At 45.6% G+C, this 15,740-nt stretch overlaps 1 protein-coding gene across 4 annotated transcripts; it reads right to left on the bottom strand.

Annotated features, from left to right (window-relative positions):
- Positions 1-1,287: 1,287 nt before the first annotated feature.
- LOC124096583 (cytochrome P450 26A1) lies at positions 1,288-14,438 on the bottom strand. Of its 4 annotated transcripts, XM_058581094.1 has the most exons (9): positions 13,669-13,950; positions 13,267-13,491; positions 12,734-13,024; positions 12,485-12,643; positions 11,879-12,013; positions 11,207-11,359; positions 4,383-4,532; positions 3,163-3,237; positions 1,288-1,987 (listed from the first exon to the last, which is right to left on the bottom strand). In XM_058581094.1, exons 1-9 carry the CDS (start codon positions 13,855-13,857, stop codon positions 1,967-1,969), a joined length of 1,398 nt encoding a protein of 465 aa, XP_058437077.1. In that variant the 5' UTR covers positions 13,858-13,950; the 3' UTR covers positions 1,288-1,966. The 4 variants fall into 4 exon arrangements, with proteins under 4 accessions (XP_058437077.1, XP_046306499.1, XP_046306500.1 ...); XM_046450543.2 differs by having other exon boundaries at positions 1,288-3,237; XM_046450544.2 differs by lacking the exons at positions 1,288-1,987; positions 3,163-3,237; positions 4,383-4,532; positions 13,669-13,950 and adding exons at positions 10,318-10,950; positions 13,957-14,438.
- Positions 14,439-15,740: the final 1,302 nt, after the last annotated feature.

Genomic DNA, 15,740 nt, shown 5'->3' with positions numbered 1-15,740 from the left:
TGCTCCCCAGCTTTCTGCTCTCCACTCTGGCCTGTCCCTCTCAGCCTCAGTCCCCTTCTCCCAAGGACTTGCACTCCCCTCCCTTTCTGCACACTGTGCCTGGATGACCTCACTCATTCATCCAGCCTGTCTCCAGGAGCAGGAGCAGAGCTCACCTAGAGGCAGACCTGCCTGTGAACACTTCCACCGGCTGTCCTGAGTCTCACAGGCCCAGAAGGACCCTCTGCATCCCTTCCCCAAACCAGCATCTGCCCTAGGTCCCCATCTCCCAGACACCCTGCCCTCTGCTCAGCCACCTGGCTCTCAAGTGGAGGCCCCTCCCACTCACCTCTCCTCCAGCTAGAGGATCTAGAGTAACAAAGCGCTAGACATCCACCACCCAGATGTCCTTAGCTGCTGTCCCCTTCTTGACACACCCATTCATGCCTCACTTCTCTTGCCTAAAATTTCCCATATTTAATCTCCTAACTAATTACTAGCCAGGGCACTTGGACTAAGTCACTTTATCTCCTTGAATTCCAGTTACTTTCATGAAAATCAGAAATAATGATGCTCACTGCAAGGAGTGTGGGAAAGACAGAGAAATATGTCACCTGACACCTTGTTCCACCTGTGCTAAACACATCTGACCTCAGTCCTCCCCACTTCTCAGCCCTATCTCTGTCCTGTGGTTTATGCTCTACAGACACATCTGATTTCTAAAGTCACATTTGCCAAACACACCCTGAAATTTTCTGCTTCCAAAAATCCAGCAAGAGGTGATGACTGTCTTTGTGTTTTTGTTTTTTTTTTCAAGTTGGTATGGTATAAAATTATCTGGTTATTTTGGTTTATCTAAGATATTCAAATCAGAAGGATACCTGAATTTTTTTAAATAATTATGATTTCTTATTTAGAGCTTGTCTCTGGAAGTTTTTATAAAACAAAGTAGAAAGATCTCATTTCTGCCAAGAATTATCCTTCCTTTCACTCTGCTTTTGGAAGATTTGCAATTCAAATTGAGGATAAACCCTATTTTAACTTAGAAAAACACATTTCCTCTAGCAATGACATATTTAACACCTCCCCCGCCAAAGTGTTATATCTCTGTACTTTAGATATGCAACAATTTAATAAGAAAATTCATTGATCTCTCCTCCCTTTCTTATTCTTTCCTATCATCTCTGTAATAATAGAAATTTAGAACTGCACAATCCAAACACACACACACACACACACACACACACACACACACAACCTCTCCTTTGTCTTTTTAGATTACCTTCAAATCAATCAAACCCCAGCAACGACAGAGGCTGCATTTAATTCAAATTATTTTAGATGACATTAGCTTATGTCTAAAGCCTCAGAGTCAAAATGAAACAAAAAATTGAAATAAAACCCTTAACTTAGTTGAATTATCTTGATAACAGTCCAAATTTCTGGATTCCAAGAGAAATGCTTTCAGATGGATACAGAAGAAACAGTACATTGGTGTTGATGAGTAGAGAGGACAGTGGCTCTGGGGTGTCATGCAGACTGTGTGGGCTCTGGAGGCAAACTGCCTGGGCCTCAACCCTGAGCTGAGTAGCTGGTAACTTAGAGGTTTAGTTTTCTTATTTGGGGTTGTTGTGAGGATGAAATGAATTAATTCATGGAAAGCCGTAAGAACAGAACCTGGCACATACTAAGTGCTCAGTGAAAATAGGAGTCATTATTATTCCAGATAAAATCAGTATCCATTCCAAATGCTACAAATCTGGAGACAGAGTAGAACCTTCTACTCAGACAGCCTGGTTGCCAATTTTGGCTTCAACACTTACTAGCTGTTATGACTCTAGCCATATTACCCAACCATTTTGTGTTTCCATGGCTCCATTTGTAAAATCAGCATTCAAATTTGTATCTGGTGCATGCCTGTAGTCCCAGCCACTTGGGAAGCTGAGGTGGGGGATCACTTGAGTCCATGACTTCAAGACTAGCCTGGTCAACATAGCAAGACCCCCACCTAAAAAAAAAAAAATGACTTGTATCTGCATCATGAATATTATCATGTATATCAAATCAGACAATGTGAAATAACACAGTAAATGTTCAGCAAATTTTGGCTATTTTTCCTAGTGTGCTAAAAAAATAAAATAAAATAAAAATTTAATAAACTTAGAACTGCTTTTCCAAATACATGGAAGTTTCAAAAAGGTAGGGCTATAAGATTTTCCACTTCAGTTACTGATTGGGGGTCAAATAGCATTACCATATACCTCCTAGTTGGGAGGCGACTGTCCCCACATAGTTTTGGCGATCATCTTTCCCCTCTTAGGATAGAGTCAGACATTCCCTCTCCCAAAACTGGCAGTCCATGGGCATATGACCTTGACTCAGCCAATCAGATGTTCATAACTGGCAACTGGGACATTTCCTCTGAAAGTGGAAAGAAGGAACATGGAGAGAGAGGGCAGAGACAGGAAGAATGGACTGAAAGGGGAGACTGGCAGTCTCCAAAATGGCACCTCCATTATTTTGTCTCTCCTAAAATTCTTAATTACAAAATCAATGAGCTGAGGGTGAAGCTCAGTGGAAGAGCACTTGTCTATCATGAGTAAGGCCCTGGGTTCCATCCCCAGCACCAAAACCAAAAACAAATTCCTAAACTGTGCACCAGTGGCACACGCCTATAATCCCAGCAGCTCATAAGCAGAAGCAGGAGGATTCCAAGTTCAAAGCCAGCCTCAACAACTTAGTGGGACCCTAAGGAACCCAGTGAGACCCTGTCTCTAAATAAAATATATAAAAGGGCTGAAGATGTGGCTCAGTGGTTAAGGCTCCTAGTACCTTAACCACAAAAAATGCCTTGCAGGGGGCTGGGTTTGTGGCTTAGAGGTAGAGCGCTCACCTAGCGCATGCGAGGCCCTGAGTTCGATCCTCAGCACCACATAAAAATAAACAAAAACAAAGATATTGTGTCCAACTACAATTTTTAAAAATACATTAAAAAATGCCTTGCAACCAGAAACAGCATCCATAAATCCATAAATGTATTTGGGAAGTGTAAATAATCTCCTTGGGAAGTATCCTTATCAATTCTGCCCCCCCACCCAGTTAACTAAGTCCTTCTGCAACTTCTCCCTATGAAACAGTCTGTCATAGCCATTCCTCAAGGTCAACAGAATCCATTGTACTTACTCCATTATGGCTCCATAACTTTCCATAAAATAATTGCACCACTATTTTTTCAAACACTCCTCTTTGAACGGGTACCTGTTTAGATGACCAGCACAATTTTAAATGCACATTCTCAGCAATGCAACAACCTCACTTTCAGGAATCAAACCTACAGAAAGCAAGCACTCGTTCATACACAAGGTTATACATACAAGGATATTTACTGCACACTGCTTAGAGTGTCAGATACTGGAAATAACCTAAATGCCCAGCAGTCTCCCCTTATCTATGTTGTTTATGACATTTTTGTTTGAGAAGGGGGAAAATTTCAACTGTAAAAAGTGTTATATGAAAACCACTACTAAAACCCAGGTGAGAACTGGGACTTTTAGGTTCCTTCCAACAATGAAATTTTAGATGTCTTTACTTTGGGGGATGGAGGGAGGCAGGAAGAAAGAAAGAAAAAAAAAAGATGTATATGTCAAGGTCAAATTACCACAGCACAAGTGGTTCATTTTTAAATCTATTTTACCCACAAAGTCAGCAAATTTGAAGCCTCAGAGATTCCCAAATCCAGGTTTTGCTTCCATCCAGAGAGCCTCAAACCTTAACATGCATCAGAGTCACCTGGCACTCTTGTTTAACTGCAGATTGACTCATTAGATCTGGGGTGGGGCCTGAGATGTTGCATATCTGACAGGCAACCAGGTAACCCAGATGTTGCTGGTCTATGGAGTACATTTGTGGAAGTAACTGGATTGACTCACATCTGCTTGCTGTCTGAATTAAATCCTAGAACTATCCAAGTTTTGGAACTGAAAGTCCTGAGTCTCAGGAAAGACTTGCATCCCAGACAAACCAGGATAGTTTGTCACTCTGGCAATTGGATTATCTAACGTCAAATGACTCAGAGTTCTGAAAAGTAATATAAATGAATGAAGTTGGCTGGTTGGAAACTTTGGCAAACAGAAAAGTTTAAACATCCATGTACTCAAGCTCTTCCCAAGGGTTTCCAATTTGCAACCTTGGCCTACATGATCCCTTAGACTCTAACCAGCTGAGAAATGCTACACTATGTTTTTCCTTGATGTCAGCTGTAAATGTCTGTGGGCAATGGGTCACAGTGAAAATATCAGAATGAAGGATTGCCCAGAAACAGACAACATAGGGGGATAATCTACTCAAACACACTGTGGAAAGCCAACCTCTAAATGCTCCCCCCACCGAGTGATATAGCTAACCTCTGTAATCAATAATATATTGTGGATATGATGAAGTGTGACTTCCAAGGCTAGACATAAAAGACACTGGGGCCTCTGTCTTGCTCCTTTCTTTGGATCACTTGATCTGGGTGAAGACAGCTGCCATGCCATGGGAATCCCCAAGCAACCCTGTGGAGGAAATCACATAACAAGGTACTGAGGCCTCCTGCCAACAGCCATGTGAATATGCCATCTTGGAAGCAGATCTCCCAGCCCCAATCAAGCCTTCAGACTGACTCTATTTTCAGCCAACATCATAACTACAACCACCCAGCTAACCCACTCCTGATTGAGCCCTCTAAAAACTCCCCTAAGATCAAAGATGCAAGTTCCAAACTGGCAGCCAGCAAAGCTACAAACAAGTTTTCTTTTCCATGTACACTTTTTAAAAATATAAATTGGCCACCAATATCTAGAAAAGATATTCCTATGTAAATCTTGAGGCCCAGCATCTCCTAAAATAATTGCAAGAGCTTCAAACCAAGGTCTTCATTCCTACAGGTCAAAGATAGGTCAGGGCTAAGCCACTCTAAGGGGTACCTGTGATGCCCATGTCAGCACACCCATCACCTGGTTCAAGTTACATTACATTACATTACCCTCACATTACCTACCAATCCCCTTAAGTCTGTGATCCTTGACCTACAGATCAAAAAAACTTTTTTATCAGTGGTACTCTGGCCTCTGGACTAGCAGCATCAGCGTCACCCAGAAACTTGTTAGAAATGAAATTTCTAGGATCAACCCAGAAAGTCTTGGATGTTTATGTATTTCAACAAGTCCTCCAGATGATTCTGATGCACCTTCAAGTCTGAGAACACCTTTTTCTCACAAGTAAGCAGTCTTGCCTAAGAAACTATTTTCTACTACTCAGTATCAGGGCTGCAAAATGCCCGAGAGTCCAGCTCTACAAATGTGGAGACTTAGCCACTAGGCTCACCAGAAATGCCAACAATTTTGTACTTTCTCCCAGGCTTTGGGTCAAATTCTTTCTGGCCACAAAACTCCAAGTTCATAGAGAACCTTCAAGAGCTTCTCTCAGAGATATAGTGAAGAGCAAGAATCTGGAAACAATTTGGTCTCAAATGATCCGCTCACCTGCCTGTTTTTTTTTTTCTTCCCACTACACTCAAATAAATAAGCAATATAGCTATTTTTAAAAATTGATGACCAGGTCCTACAACATACTGGGCCCTTCTCCATGGTAACCTAAGTTTTCTTTGTACTTCAGATTTCTCTGCGGTGACCTAGAGGGCTTGGATGATCTGTCTACTGTTTTCCTTCCAGCTCTAAAGTAATCTGTGACTAATGATGATATTAAATGAACTTTCCATTTCAGAATACTGAATGCCCTCATCTATCATTTAATAAGTCACTGCTCTGTTGGATGGTATGGCTGTATTTACGGAATCAATGAATCGATATGGCTGTTCTTAAAGAGTTTGTTTTGTCAAATTACAAGCAAAACACCTTGTCTTCTTTTCACAATTAAGTGAACATAAAAATGACTGCAAATAAAAATCTTGAAGCATCTACTATCAGAAATGCGTACATAGGGCATACTCCTATAATCCCAGTGGCTCCAGAGGCTGAGACAGGAGGATCACAAGATCAAAGCCAGCCTCAGCAACAGCAAGATGCTAAGCAACTCGGCAAGACCCTGTCTCTAAATAAAATACTAAAAAGGGCTGGGGATGTGGCTAAGTGGTTGAGTGCCCCTGAGTTCAATCCCTGGTACACCCCCTCTCTCCACACCAAAAAATTTTTGTACATACGTTTCTAACCCCTGGTCAACTAGGAGGGTTTGGCAGCAGTGAGAAGGCTTGCAGTGTGGGGCAGCTTTTGTACTAAAGAGATGTGGTTACAAATATTGCAACATGATAACTCTCACCCAGAAAACCCACCCCGCTGGCCAGAGCTAGGTCCCCACCCCATCCCAGGGTTCTAACTCAAGTTGACTTTACTTCAAAGGGAGGAAAGCTTGTTTGGCCAAAAACGCATGGAGCGTCGGTTTCAGGAATGTGACATGCTGTTAAACCACAGCCGTGTAAGCTCGCGGCTGCTGAGATTTTCCTAAGTTTCACTTTTCAAAGAAAAACATGGCACCATGTAAGTTGGAGAAACAGAGTAAATGGTGTCAATTGGCCCCAAGAAGCTTTCTCTCCCCCCCAAAACACCTACTATGTGTGAGTATATTCTGGGGAAGGCAGGGAGGAGTGGGAGTGGACTAGATTTCTAAGATTAGAATGCTGAGACACACTTCCCGGCCTTGAGTAGCTTTACAGGAGGTGAGAAAAAGGATAACTGAAATGGACAGACTCCAGCTCAGTGCACAGCACAGTAGAAGGAATGGGGAAAGCAGAGTACTGTTCCTGAGGCTAGGTCCTATGAATGGTCAGCATGGGACAGCGGGGAGAGGCCTTGGATATATTAGAGCATGCACAGGAACCGCAGCTGGAAGCAACAGGTCACATGGCACTTAGTGTCTCTGAGGTCACAGGTCAGTCCTCCCTGCAGTTCTACCTCTAGATCTGGCCATGAGGTTGGAGAGAATGATCACTAAGGACTGCTGAATGTTCTGGAAGAGGATGTGGGGATGTCCTATATCCCTAGATGGAAGTTGATCCACATTTTAAAGTAAAGTAGGTATCTGAGGAATTGGATTAATAATACAGAATCAATTTTAAGAGCTTCACCACTGTTAAATTGTTGAAGAAGCTTGGGAGGGTCATTTACTCCAGCTTCACCCTCCCTGTTATGATCCCTATGGTGGCTTAGTTACCCAGCTTCTGCTTGGATGCATGCTTGTTCCTTCGCAGGTGGCCTGTTTGATCACTAAAGGGTTCTAGTGAACTTTTTAGATGGCCCAGCGTCTCCCTTCTTCTATTTCACCCTCCTCTGCACATACTCTCTTTATCAGAACTGGTCTAAATCTGTATTTACTACAGCAGAGCTCCAACTGCTTAAAGGAGCCACCACAGCTTCTCCAACCACCCCTTGCTCCTCCCACAGTGCTTTCATAGGATGGCTCAGGGACTTGGGTAAGGGCATCTGAACACCAACTAGGTTGCCCATATTCTTGAAAAACTGTGGTCCCTGCTCCCTCACAACTGAGAGCGATTGTCCAGGTGGAGTAAGAGTGACACAAGTCAGATTGTGGGTAGTGTGTGGGCAATGCTGGGGCTGTGGGCTGGCTAACCTCAGAGATCACAGACTGTCTTCCAAAACTGAAAGACAGTCCTGCTCAACCCAGTTGGGGTGACCACCTTCAGAAGGGCCAGGACTGTTGTGGAGTAGTTGCTAAGCTGTGGGTACCCTGAGGCCTCTATCTATCTGTGCTCAAAGTGTTCTTGGGCCAGAGTGTTTGGACACTGGATTTCATGGACACTGGTGGGAAAACCACCAGTCCCTGAGTTTGGCATACAAGGGAGAAGCCCGCCCCCTTGTGGACCTCTTGGGGGTGGCAAGGTTCGAAAAGCAAGGAACTGGTCCCAGGAGATAAGGGATCTGGAGGGAGCAGCCACTTCCTCTCACTGCTCCCATTTTACCAGTTGCCTCTGATGGCCTGCAAAAGAACTGATCAGCACTGTGGGAGGAGAGGGGAAAGGTAGCAGGAGAAATGTAGAAAGTTATGAGATGGAGACTCTTGGTCTAGTCGTCTGGCTACAGAAAGTTGGAACAATATCAGGCAGGTATAATTAGCTGTTTAAAAAAAAGAGAGAAGGGGAAAAAGGGGTATCAGGAGGTCTTTTCTGATTCCACCACCCCCAGGCAAATCAGTCCCTCTCTGGGCCCCCAAGGGTTGTGCTAAGCAAGGGCCACAGTTTTTCTGAATGTCAAAGTTCTAGGCTTCTACATCCTTGCCGTGACAGTGCTCATTGGTGCCACTCCTCTGACTGAAGACAAGAGGTCATGGGAGGCAATAAGGGCAAAGGACATTGGCGGAAGGAGACAGAGGGTTCCAACTTGACCAGCTTAGCGGATATACACCCAGCCCCAGAAAACACAGCACCCCTTCATCTCTGCAAGATTCCAACAATGAGCCCCACAGCATCATTTCCCATACCATCTCCCCTCCTCCCACAGTTCTGGCCAAGTCTGCATCATTTCTCCACTGCACGGACAGTGACCTAGGGGCACCTGAGCCATAAGACACATTTGCCGCAGATAAACAAACCAGGCTCATTTTATGTCCAATACAGCAGCCTACAAATGTTCAGTCTACCCCACACTCACCCCAAAACTAAAGTGCCTTCACTGAGCACTCAGCATCATCGAAAATTGGGTTTTTAACAAGTTTTTTTCAGGTAATTCTATACTACTCTATAACTGATAAGCATAATTGAGCTAAAGGTAGCTCTGGGAAAGACAAAAGTTTTCCTTAAAGCTTGCCAGATTAAAAATAGGTGGAATTTAAACATTGAATTATATGCTAAAATGTCTCAAATTTCTTATTACACTATGCTTATAGAGAAACAGGGACGCAAAGCCACCAAAAACATCGTTGTTAGAGGCTAACTGTCCTCCAGCAAAATTAAGAGTTAAAATCTTTTTTAAAGTAACCTTACATAAATTATCTGAAATAATGACGCCCCTCAGGCTAGTGTGCTCCTGGCTGGAAAGATCTAGGGCAAATGTTATGCAGAGAAGGAGGCATTTTTGTACATTACAGAACACTAAATCTTGGCTGAAACTATGTAAGTCTATCACATTTTTTAAATGGCTTTATAAGGTTATTATAAAGCATTATAAGTTATTGTATAAACATTCTAAAAATCAGAAGACTCCAACAATGAGTGCAATCCAAGCTCTACCTAAATATTAAAGTCAGGTAGAACATGAAATTCTAATTGTATGAACAGAACTTTGTTCAAATACCTGTGTAGACTACCTGGTTTCTTCAGCATTGCCAAATTCTAAAATTGTAATGAAAATTTTAAAGTCCAACCTACAAGCCATCAGAGGTTCAGTGAGCAGATTGTGCCATTTCAAAACGGAAAATGTGCTTGCATAAGCAAGTCACCAGGCCTAACCTTTCTGGATTGAGAGTCTGGCCTTCAGTTCAGAACATGGCCATGCCAGGGTCAGAAATGTGACAAAACTGCGCTTTCACGGAGGTTAGCCAAGGTTCACAGGGTCATGACTGGGCCATTTTATCAGTCATGTCAGGCTCACACCCTATTGCCTGGGATAGATAAAAACTTTATCTGTCAGTTTGTTAAATCTGCTCCTCCTGCCTCATTTTGAATAAAGAAAACCTGGGCTCAGCTTATCTAAACCAGAGACTTGCCTTTCCCCGAACTGTTTTCAAATGCAACTTCTAAGTAAAGGTGACATGCCAATGAATTTTGGTCTCATTTTAGCCAAGGACTGTCCATAAGTGGAGTCACTAGCTTTGTCTTATCTACAACCTTAACTTCAGAGAAAAGTTCTGGCTCTATTCAAGCATATGGATTTATTATGTTTATTAAATGCTAGATATGATGAAGGTGTTATTGTAGAATGATAATTATCAGCGTGTGACCTTTTCAGAATCATCTTTCCCTAAAATGAAGTTAAAAAAAAAAAAAAAAACTAAAATTGCCCTGGGTTCAATCCCAAGCACCACAAAATACAAAAACAAAACAAAAAAGTAAAATTAACTTTGGGCTGGGGATGTAGCTCAGCAATATAGCACTTGCCTAGTGTGCATGAAACCCTGGGTTCAATCCCCAGACAGCACCACAAAGAAAAAATTTTAATTAATTAAATTAACCTTAATAGATTTTCCAAACAGGGAATCTAAATTACCTTTAAAGAATTTGCAAAGATACCTTTGAGCCAACACACACCTAATACTTATTTTCAAATAACTATTGAGAGAAAAACAATTAGCTAAGATTTCCTCCTTACAAAAAATAAATATGCACAGATGACAAATCAACCCAGGTAAACATTTAGAAATCTGGTCACAAACATTAAGTCCAAACATTAAACCAGTGGATTTTTCCATTTCCTTCAGTGCAAGAAAAATATTTTCAAATTTTATTTCATTTGGAAGTTATACAAACTCATTATTTTAATATTTAAAGACCATGGTGCTATAGTAGAGACACATAAATATTATAATATCATTTAGAAATTAAATATAATAATTCAACACAACAGTATATAAAAACTCATATGTACACTTCAAATAAGTCCAAGATTTGAGCATTCATGCCCATCAGACTTCTCCCTGGAAATGAGTGAATCTTGCAGGGAGATTATCCACAGGATACACAGTGGGACTGGTTTTCATTGTAGGAGGTCCATTTAGAAGCCGCCAGTCACAATGCCTGGCCAGCTCCACTGTAAATATTTTGAGAAGAATTTTTGCAAATTCTTTGCCTACACAGCTCCTAAGGCCTCCTCCAAATGGGATGAAGCTGAACCTAGATGCATCCTCTGGGTGAGGCGGCATAAAGCGATCAGGATTAAATTCCTCCTTGTTAGTGAAGATATCAGCCACATCATGAGTATCACAGATACTGTAGATAACATTCCAGCCCTTGGGAATCTGGTATCCCTGCAAAAGATTATGAAGTCCCAAGGGCTGACAAACTGGAATTTAACTTTCACCAACAAAAAACTACCAGGGATCTCCTTGGGGGTATTATGAGTTAAAAGAAAGAGGGTTGGGAGAGAGAGGGATTGGTTCTAGCACAGGACAATGTTTTCAAAAGCATAAAGAATTCAAGCCAATGTTCAAGGAAGCAAGGATAGGTTTAAAACAACAAAAGGGGCAGAGCAGGAGTGGGATGCGGGTAGAATTCTTAACTTACATTTAATTCAAAAGTCTTCAGAGCAACTCGAAATCCTCCTGGAACTGGGGGATTCAGTCGGAGGGTCTCCTTAATAACACACCCTATATACTTAAGTTGTTCCAGGATTTCCATATCCAACTTGTTGTCTTGATTGCTCTTGCAAAGTAAGCCCTGCACACCAATAAAATCAGCCCAGAAGACATAAATAGGACTTAGATGGTAGCTGAACCCAAAGGGCCTCAGGATGGCAGAGAATAGAGGGAAACAGCAGCCAGGAGCCACTTACCTCCACTCTCTGCCCAAATCCATCCTCTATTTACAATTCTAAGAAAATGCTGATCACAATGAAGAAGGGTCAAGCTTCCCTACCCCTGTCACCGCCCCATCAGCTACTTGCACTTATCACACTATTCTATTCATGCCCTTGAACACCCAAATCTAAGAAAGTGGAAACTATCTGGAAATCTCCAAATTTCTGCAAAATGTAGAGGAGAGGCAGGAATACAAGGTCTAATCCTGCCCAAGTAGGATCACAGCTCAAGATTCTCTCCCCCAACAGGCCCACTCTGCCCTTGGCCAGGCACTTTCAAAATATTCAGTGAAATACTCAGCAGACCTAATCAGGAGAGAAGTTGGTAAGGGAGCAACTGAAATTCCTAAGCTAATACAGAACTCCCAGAATCCTCTTACCTTACTCTTCAGCTCCTCTCTAACTTTCTGGAGAACATGAGGATACAGTCCCAGGTAAGTGATCAGAGATGTAGCTGCACTGGCCGTGGTTTCGTGTCCTCCAAAGAGTAGTTCAGTTGAAGATTGCTTTAGTGCCTAAGAATCGAGTAAGACCCATATTTTTACAAGTTTCCATGCAGGTTCACAGTGATTACTCAGAATCCAACTGAGGGTTCTGGAGGGAAGACTAGAAACGCAAAAAGTTTTGCTGATAGAAAGTCAAGAGACCAAACGTCTTTAAAGAGAATGCAGTCTCTTTAGATTAGCTACCTGTACCTGGACCTCCTGAGTTAAGGCCTTGATTTTATTAAAAACGTCCAAGTTTCTTTATTAACATTTGCAGATTCCGATTTTTCCCTTTGAAATTTGGAAAGACCAGGGGACGCTCTTAGAGTTCGGCGGCAGCCTCTTTAGCGGCTCTACTGACCTAGTATCAACTCTTCGGGTTATTATTGCTGGAGTCTGGGCAGGGTGCCCACTCTGAGAAGCTTTGAGGGCCCCCAAGCACTGCGGGTTGAAAAGCTGGGGACCCAATTCCACATCCCCCGCTTTGAAGCCATCACTCACCTGCATGTCCAGCCGCTCTCCCCTTTCCCAGGAGTGCTCAATTAACAGCTGCAGCGCGTCTTTACAGCTCCTGTCTGCTTCCCCAGCCCGCAGCCGGCAGATCTTGGCTCTAATGTTCTCCTCGATTCGCGCGTGAATGAGGTTCCGCGCCTTCATGCCCTGAGCAGAGAGAGAGAGAGAGAGAGTGAGGCGGTGAGCAGACGCCCGGCTCCTGCGCCCCAAACTTCGCACCCCGCCTGCCGCCCTTACCCGGTACAACCCGCTGAAAGGCACGTCGATGGGTAGCGAGAAGAGATTGCGGGTCATCTCCTCAAAGGCTTCGACTAGCTGCTGCTCTGCCTCTCCGCTGCCAGCCCGCGGGGGCTCGCAGCCCAGCAGGATGCGCATGGCGATGCGGAACATGAGGCGCTTCACCTCGGGGTAGACCAGAAGGCCGCGCTCGCCGCAGCTCAGCCATCGTTCCAGGCAACTGCCCACTTCTTCAATGATCACTGGCACGTAGCACTGGAGTGCCTCGCGGCTGAAAGCCTGCATAATCACCTGGGTCCCGAGAAGCCAAGATCGTTAAAATCCTCTATCCGCTCCATCTCACCTTCCTGGGTCCCAGGCCATACAACCTCAGCTCCTCCAGACTCTACGTACATTCCGGCTGGGAAAGCTAAACGAGAGCTCGGAGGAGTCCAAGTCCCACCTCTGCTAGCACTTGCCTTGCATTTATCTGCCTGAACCTCTCCAGAAAAGGAGTCCTGCTCCTTGCCCAGGAGTCCCCACCCCGCCCTCACCTTCTTGCGCTGCTTGTGCGAGGAATCATGCAGGTTGGAGAGACAGCCAGAGCCCAAGATGGTGCGCACAGACGCGGGCCAGTGGACAGACACCAGCCGATGCTCTCCGAGCAAGATGCGCCGCACGTTGTCCGCGCCCATCACCCGAACCGTGGGCCGCCCAAATAGATGTGTCTTGTAAATGAAGCCGTATTTCCTGCGCTTCATCTGCAGAAACTTCCTCCGCTGTGAGAAGACCGTAGAGAGACGTGGGCATGAGGGGTCGCCTGGGAGCTTCGCGCCTTCCGCTAGCTCCGTTCCTAGCTGCAGTCGTTTCCTTCACCCGTATGCCTAACCTGGCTTCAGCTAAGATCCAGAGCTGAGCCGAGCTCCAGGGAAGCGTCCCGCCCCAAGCTTCCTTACCTGCAGCACCATCTGCAACGTTTCCCCAAAGAATGGGAAGCCCATAGTCCCGGGGGGTAAGGGAAGAGAGCAGCTGCGGTCGCGGCTGCTCACGCAGTACAAGTCCCAGAGCTTGATCGCAGCCAAAAAGAGCAGCAGTGGTAGCACAAAGGTGCAAAGCGCACTGGCCAGCAGCGCGGGGAGCCCCATGGCACGCTACGGTCTCCCGCGCCACCTGCCGCCGCCACCAGCTCTCCAACCCCGCCGCGCGCCCGCTTTATAGGCGGTCCAGGTTACTGCTCACGTTACCTTGGTTAGACACAAATTAGTTCACTCAAAGTTCATCTTTAATTGCGGATTGGGCCCCTGGCTCCTCCCCCCCGCGAGGCGCAGCCCAAAATCTTTAACCGTTTGTTCTGCGCCGAAGCAGAGGCGGAGCGGTAGCTGCTACCCTCGGAGCGCGCCTCCTGGGGTGCTAGGCTAGGAGCGCCGCCTCCCCCATCCAAGGTGTGCGGAGCTCCCAGACAGCAGGGAGTGGGGGCGGACTCTGGGTTCCCAGGAGCGAGAATTCCTATCCTGGCTCTTTCAGGAGGCCCTTGAAATCCCTCCTGCCTGATCCAAGCGTCGCCCCAGCCCAAAGCCGCCTCCACGGGCTTTCCATGTACAAGTGTCGCGTGGGTTCCTGTCCACCTGCTCAAGAAGCAAAGGGAAGCGTGCTCAGCAATCTTTATTCAGTGAACTCCTCCCACAGGTGTGGTAACTTAGGTCCAGAACGCAGGTTTCCCGACTTTCGAGGATTCCAGAGAAGAGCCCAGGACCAGGACACAAGCGAGAACCATTGGGAGTCAAATATGACCTGCGGGTCGTGGATCCTAGCTCCCGGTCACAAGGGAGTACTCATAAAGTCTTGGAAAGTCCTCCGGAAGGGTACAAGTAAGCATCCAGGTCCCTCAGGAATCTGATGCAAACCTGCACAGCCTGATCCCTTATTTTGCCTCTCCAGAGGCGGACCCCAGGGGCAATTCATCCACTGCTCCACAATCAACGCCAGGCTGTGTGATCCGGCCACGCCGCCGGTTCCCTAACACCCTGGGTCTTGCAGTTCTACCTGGGCAGCGGGGAAGAAGTCCTTGGTCATAGTAGGGTAAGGAGACCCAGACAGAGCAAAGGAAAGCCCAGGAGTCCTGGCTCCAACTCTACTTGCCTGACCTTGGACAAGTCATTAAACATTCCTGTGCCTGTTTGCTCCTCCTTAGGATGGAGGTGATCGTTCCTAATCTGTCTACAACTCAGGGCAGCTGTGAGTTCCCAAACCTAGCTTCTGGATGTAAAGACTCTTCCTAGTTTCAGGAACGCTAAGCTGCATTACCAGGGTGGCCAGGACTTGGGCGCTTAGAGCCTTCCTCCGCTCCCCCACTTCCCAGCCTGTGTAAAGCTACTGTCCTCACTCTGGCGAGAGGGCATTTTGGCCCTAAACCCAGATGTCTCTCGGCAGCTAATGGGAAGGTTGAGGGAATGTATACCCGGGAGCGGGTCCTCTGGACTCTGCCCAACTCCAATAAGCCGCTTCTGCAGCCAGTAGCTGAGCTCCAGCACTACCGGGTGCGCAAGAGCGTTCACTGTTTCCCACCTGGCCGAGCTACACCGCTTCCGACCAGTCAGAGCCACACGCTGCCTGGGTTTGCGCGCTGAACGTACCAGCGGCCCCGAAAATGAAACAGAATGACGTACGTTTGTTTAGAAGCACTGGCTCTAGCAGAAGCACTCTCGCACGCCTTGGAAAGCGTCCCTTGGAGACGGAAAATTTTAATCCTGAGAGCTTAAATACGTGGCACTAATGGGGATCCCGGTGGTCCCCAAACTCGGAGGGTCAGGAAATGTATGCGGAGGTCTTAGCGACCCGCACAGTCCAGCAAATCTCCAAGCCAGGGTCTCCACAGGGTGTGTTTGGAGGAGTTAGCGATTCAGAATCTCTGGGCAAGACGGTCTCTTACTGTCATTTCTTTTAGTCAACTTCCTGGGCACTAGCAGGAACCGGGGAGAATCGCGCTAGAGGTAATTCTCAGAAATCCCCAACCCTCCCCTTTGTAGAG

Source organism: Marmota monax, unplaced genomic scaffold, assembly GCF_021218885.2.
Source record: "Marmota monax isolate L192 unplaced genomic scaffold, Marmota_monax_Labrador192_F-V1.1 WCK01_AAM20220418_F8-fsc00004, whole genome shotgun sequence".
Taxonomy (NCBI): domain Eukaryota; kingdom Metazoa; phylum Chordata; class Mammalia; order Rodentia; family Sciuridae; genus Marmota; species Marmota monax.
Note: the sequence above shows the minus strand (reverse complement) of the source record. Positions and strands in the feature narration are given on the sequence as shown.

Coding starts and splice junctions, on each gene's coding strand:
- LOC124096583 (XM_046450542.1), bottom strand. CDS start 13,857: ATGGGGCTCCCCGCGCTGCTGGCCAGTGCGCTTTGCACCTTTGTGCTA. Junction 13,492..13,668: donor CGTTGCAGATGGTGCTGCAG/GTAAGGAAGCTT, acceptor GTCTTCTCACAG/CGGAGGAAGTTTCTGCAGAT. Junction 12,644..12,733: donor CTTTCAGCGGGTTGTACCGG/GTAAGGGCGGCA, acceptor CTCTCTGCTCAG/GGCATGAAGGCGCGGAACCT.